This window comes from Dendroctonus ponderosae, unplaced genomic scaffold (genome assembly GCF_020466585.1).
Source record: "Dendroctonus ponderosae isolate FM_Combo_2020 unplaced genomic scaffold, Dpon_F_20191213v2 Dpon_F_20191213_1, whole genome shotgun sequence".
Classification (NCBI taxonomy): Eukaryota; Metazoa; Arthropoda; class Insecta; order Coleoptera; family Curculionidae; genus Dendroctonus; species Dendroctonus ponderosae.
In genome coordinates this window covers 14,949,579-14,955,650 of record NW_026017110.1, presented here as the reverse complement: position 1 = coordinate 14,955,650, position 6,072 = coordinate 14,949,579, and the positions used below count along the sequence as shown (strand labels likewise).

At 32.8% G+C, this 6,072-nt stretch overlaps 1 protein-coding gene across 3 annotated transcripts in view; it reads right to left on the bottom strand.

Annotated features, from left to right (window-relative positions):
• Positions 1–647: 647 nt before the first annotated feature.
• LOC109533631 (protein FAM184A) overlaps positions 648–6,072 on the bottom strand; it is a 55,750-nt gene continuing 50,325 nt past the window's right edge. For all 3 annotated transcript variants that reach the window (XM_048661732.1, XM_048661731.1, XM_048661729.1), the window contains exons 10-11: positions 3,679–3,822; positions 648–1,775 (exon numbers count right to left, since the gene is read on the bottom strand). In XM_048661732.1, coding sequence (XP_048517689.1) covers positions 1,415–1,775; positions 3,679–3,822 — 505 coding nt within the window. In that variant the 3' untranslated portion in view covers positions 648–1,414. The remainder of the gene's footprint in view (positions 1,776–3,678; positions 3,823–6,072) is intronic.

Here is a 6,072-nt window from a genome sequence, read left to right as displayed (position 1 = left end):
ACTAACAACATCAAAACTTACTAGAATATGGTTTGGTATTATTTAATATATTAAGGTGTTTATCACATAAAAAACGTCCCGAGCTACAGACCTTACATATTGATATAATCGCTTGCCTGCTGGCCCTTCGGATGACTCATTGTATTGCTATGCTGCTGATTTAAGTTTTTTTCTTAATGACAATTTTCGACAAATTTTCGGTTCTCGATCCAACTGGTTTGGATATTTAGCGTAAACAAAGTTGCTTTTCGGCAAGCAGCAAAGATAAACAAATATTGGCGTTTCAGTTTTCATGAAACTTTTTCACAAATGATGTTTTATATAAAAAAGGCGCAGTTTAAGGCTATATACCCAGAAGACAACTAGAGCTTTATTGCTCAACTGTTTCTCAAGCAATGACCCAAAAACTAACAGCGTTTTTGAAAACCTGCAATAATTTCGGATTATTGCTCTCTGTTTCTTTTGTTCAATTTTTTCTATAATAAATTTACCTTAAAATCATTTCTTTTCATAGAGAATTTTAACACTTTATTTGATCAATTTGAATCATTGAAGATTGCAGATTGCGGTTCTCCAGCGGTACTTAGCTCGGCAATTTTTCTAGGAGCCGTGATTACGTCTTAACACATGGCTTTTAAACAAGTCGCTTAAAATGTTATATTTATTTTACACAGAAATTACAAATATTTATAAAATAGTGTTTATGGCATTAGATAGATAAGTAGACACAATTTCACCTCCCAATAAATTATTTTACAAAACGCCCCGTATGTTTTTTAACAATAAATCAAATCGACGCCAGTCGACATAAGACTAGCCTAGAAGTAACACTGCTTAAAGAATTTTATTCAAGTTTGCTAAACGACTTTTCACATCACTCAATTATTAAAATGGAAAATTTATTAAGGACCTCAGTGCCAAAACTACAAAAGCTGATTGAGGTGTTCTCGGTATATAATACGCATCTATTATTTATTAAATAGAAAATTATTCTATCAAATTTATAAATTTTTTATAATATATCAACGCTTTTTCCCCGTATTATCAATATGACAATTAAATGGTTTAAATGGAAAGTTCAACCAGCCAAAAGGCCACTACAAAATGCAGCTATATAAAGATATATAAAAATAAAATTGTCCACTCAATATAAACTATATACAGTAGACAGCTAAGAGCGCGATTACTGTAGAAAAACCTTGATAAGCCACTTGACGATTTTTTTAAAATATATTTTGAAATCAACCGGACAGACCTTTAATATACGACACTTAACAATAATAAGTTATTGTTTATTGCGCACACTTGTAAAATATACATGTATCTCTTAAGAATTATAAAACCGTTTACTTCAATGAGTTTTAGTTAACTTTCGATTGATAGTCTTTACGAAAGAGCAGTCACTCATGATTACTTACTCGTCACCTTCTGGTATTGTGGGAGGTATTAATATATTGGGATTAGAATCATTCGGATTCGTTGGTAAAAAGTTGGGCCTATTTTGAGTGGGATATGGAGGTGGTGGAGCAGCAGCACCTTGAGCATCTCTTTGGTGTGTATGAGATTCGGCATCTTCAAAGTCTTCTTCCGCTGAAGATTGGCGCTCTAAATGACGTTCTAGTTGCATTAATCGCATCTGGAAGTAGCGCTTTTCTTCATTTATACACGCAAGATCCTTTTCTTGCTCGGCCACGACTTGTTTCAAGTCGGAGATTATATTTAGATCTTCCTGTCGTGATTCCCTTCGTTCATACCGTTGGCGAACTTCTTCAAATCTGAAGTTAAAAATACTTTAATTAAATTACATAATTATTTTTTTATGAATTCTTGAATGAAGTTTTTATCGTTTGGAGTTATGTATCTTTGAGGCGCAACTAGTAGGTTGATTATATATTATGATTGATGATATTATATATTATGATTGATTGATAGAGTTAAGATCAAGTTCGGTTCCGTTTATTTTGCGACACATTTTAAAGTTAAATAGAAGATGTTGGTAATATATTTATTTCTAACCGGTGAAAATAACATTTATTTTGAGATTTTGATGATTTTTTTTATAATCTTCTATATTGATAACGCAACTAAATTAAATGGTTTGAATTGTAATACCGGAAATAGCCATGTAACAATTTGCACAGAAATTAAAAGAATTTGTTCAACTTTAAATTTTCTTAGGTCGAACTACAATGTATGATTCACTTTATTATTTAAAAAGTGTAGTTTTTTTAAGTTATGGCCACAGCGGACGAAATCTGTCGATAGTCCTTTGTGTTAGATGGGAGATATATCGAACTTTTTGAGGATTAATGAGTAGAACATGGACGATGGGGCGCCAGCTCGCACAAAGCTGCTACGCATGTTTTCTAAACTATAAATCTTTTCGTTTGAACTGAGTTTAGTTTTCAGAAAAGCAACTGAAGTTGAAGCATTTTTACATTTCTAATTCTTTGCTTTGCTGATTTCCAATAACATGGCTTTGGACAGATTTCCTTCTGTACTAAACACATTTTCTTTTTTCTTACCAGGTGTCACTACGCTTGCTTTCGGTAAGTTTAGTATTACTTTGCTCCTGTACATGTAGAACTTTTAGTTCCATATTCATCAATTGAGTCGTAGGATGGATTTGTTAACGATTGGTTCTTTTGTAATTAATTTTCAGCTTTGGCAATATTTTGGGGGCTTTGTATTTTTACATACATTACAAGTTCATCTGAAGAGTTTCGCTAAAGAACCGTTTCAGATATGCAAATATGGATTTCAGATGTTTTTTTGCCAAAAATGTCGAGTTTTAGTTTTGCCCGTTTTCTTTTAATTGAAAAATCGACTGAAACATGACGCCATCTTTTGTCACAAAAGTCACGCGAAATTTGAATATCAAGCATTAAAGTGCAAGTTTACCCCAAAATTTCATTAAAAAAAGCGGATTCTACAGAATGTCAATTTTTCAAGTTTCCAGTAGCTTTACTTTGAAAGTTGGAATTTTTTATTGAAGAGTACAGTTCCGTAAAAGCGTTCATTTTCAAATCAACATTTACGCAGCACGAAAAATTCAGGATTTTATGTGATTTGAATTAATTTTTGAAGGTTTGAATAAAATTGGACGACATTTAGAGCGCACTCATCTTTACTGAACGCCCAATTCTGAACTTGTGGAGTGTTTTCGTTTCTGATATATTTATTTTAAGAAAACGCGTAGTAAAACTTTTCTTATTTTCTTAACAATTAGTAAAGTTGAAATTAAATTAAAGTAAGAAATGTTTACGACATTAAGAGCACACTATTTTTTGCTCAACACACAACTCTGAACTTGCAGAGTAATTTTCGGTTCTAAGTTTTTCGTTATAACTCATCGCATCTAACTGTGCCGCAATTTAATTAGGAGCAACATTTTACCATTTTGTCGAAATTTTATTTTAACACCAAAAGAAAGGTCACGACATTCTTTATGAGCAACTTTTTACCAAATGGGTGACTGCAACGCAACTGCACGGCTTTCGGCATCACTGCGCCAACTCCCGAAGATTGACTGAGTTACTCATGCTTACTTATATAAATAATTAGAGACTATTATAAATAATTGTTAGTTTCAGCTTGTTAACTTCAAAATGTATTGCTCCCTATAAAGAGAGCTACAATTTCGGCAAGAATTAAGTAAACGTGATGGGTTATACTTACAGTTTAGTGAGGCAGGTAACTTTTCTTTGAAGGTGTTCGATTGTTTCTTGAGACTGCTTCTGTGATCCCATCAGCTTTAGTCTAAATGCTTCTTGTTCCTTGTCTCTTTCCTCCAGTAACTGAGCAATGGTTTCATGTAGACTTCTATTAGAAAGGTACCGGGAATTAGGATGAATTTTGAAATAGATTTTACGTAGGTGTGCTTAATATTCTATCTAATATATTGTGTATTTGTTTCAATTCAATGCGGAAAACCATTTACCATACATATACAGGGTGTTAAAAAATACTCGCGGCAAAACTTCAAACAGTAATTCAGCAGGAAAAAAATATGAAAATTTGCTTATGATTGGTGTGTCCGTAAATGATTCGTTTTTTGATATACGACGTGTTAAAGTTTCTTTTAAAAATTGACGACCTATTTATTTCCCTGAAGCCGGTCTAGATTGGGAAATAAAAGTTTATGGGTTTTAATTTTTTTTTAAGTTTACGCAATTTTATGTTTTTCTCAAGAAAATATGGTAGGTCACTCAGATATTTCAATTTAAAAATAATTTTTAATGTGCTCGATCAATTTGTAACAAAAATCTTTTTTTTTGTATGGCTTACCATTTTGAAGCAAAACATGAAACACCTTATAATGACAATTTATTTCATCAAGCTCTAAATGCAGTCAATTTGCCAACCATTTACATGGTTAGGTCATTCCAGCATTAATGTGCTTAACCACTGCATTATATCTAAATCTTTGGATATATAGGGGAGGTACGGAACGGTCTGATCGATCGCCGGATTGAAATCCCCTAGGTTTTCGAATTTGGGGTTTTCTTAAGCCATTAGATTATACCACATCCATTGAAAATGTTCATAACCTGAGGAATCGAATAGTGGCTGGCTCTGAGGCAATAAGAAAGACATCAGAAATATTTGCGCGAACACGGCAATCAATAAAACGAACAGTTGAATCTTGTGTCACGTCTGTGGGAGGTCATTTTGAACAATTCATGTAGCTTTACGACTATTAAAAACTTTATTATTGTTATCTTCTGTTATTGGTTTGGTTTACTGTTGTTGTAGTAGATAGATCTGGATAATGTATTACATAAATGAAAAATACGCGTTAAGGAGTTTTAATTTTTTGCTTCCAAACGGTGTCCCATACGAAAAAAACACAAGATAATTGTTACAATATGAACGAGGACTTCAAAAATTATTTTTAGTTTGAAAAATCTCAGTGGCGCACAATTTTTTTCGTTAGAAACGCTCTCAAATATTGAGGTCATTATCCGTATCCGTGCTATGATGAACATAAAATTCTTAACTGCATGTTCATAAATGCGCAATGACTACCTCTTGAATCCCTATTGCGATCGGTTTCAGAGCAACAAATACAACGTCAGTTTAAAAAAAAACTCCCCGTATATCAGAAAAGAGCACAAGAAAGTCATTATTTTTTCATGCAGAATCACCCTGAAATTTGTCCCACTTATTTACTAACATTCTGTGTACTTTGCTACATTGCTTATGAGAACGATAATCAATAGCCATGTATAATTTAAAACTGCGGTGATATTTTGGTTTACTACAGGGCGTTTCAAGACCATTAGCATTTTATAACGAGAAAGCAAACGTGAAGGTGATTTTTTGCATATGAAAATTTTGACCACGGTTAATCGATCGAAAATTTTATTTCTATCTCCTATTTCAAATAGCATGGCCAACTTTTCGGCTGTAATTTTAAATTTACACGAAGTGTTGTTGTATTGTGAAATCAAACATGCTCTGTATCTAAAGTCGTTGTTTTTTGAAAGAACACAAGAAAAATTTGCCGCAAAAAGTCGAAAATAAAATACATATCTTTAAAATCCCATCCCTGTTTTTGTTGTCTGATTCATTTCCTTATTATATTTCTCGCTTCTACGTATCTTTTTCTGTCTTCACTGGTCTTTGTGCTTATCCATTTCAAATATGCCTTTTTATTCTGATTTATTTCCCGTTCTAGACTTTTATCCCACCGCCATTTCTTTCGGAGTCGCATTTGTTCCGTGGTCCCCATTACAAATCCCACAAATACATACGTTTTCCAGCTTAAATTAAGGTTTTTCTGTGTGTGCTATACAGTGCGATCGATGTACGAGGCAAACTATAATTAGGAGAAATTTGATTGGACAGTATACCGAAATCATTGGGGCCAAGCGACCTAAAATATTTTCAAGATAGCCACGCATGCGATATTTTTAATGCAACACCCTACATATTATTAGATTTTTTGATTCTACTCCAAATTCTAAATGTATTTTGTGTATATTATCCTATAGCTAAGTCTAACCGTGTTTGATACATTTGAAATTGTATTTAAAAAAAATGGCATTTGCAGGAACTGGAATAATTATA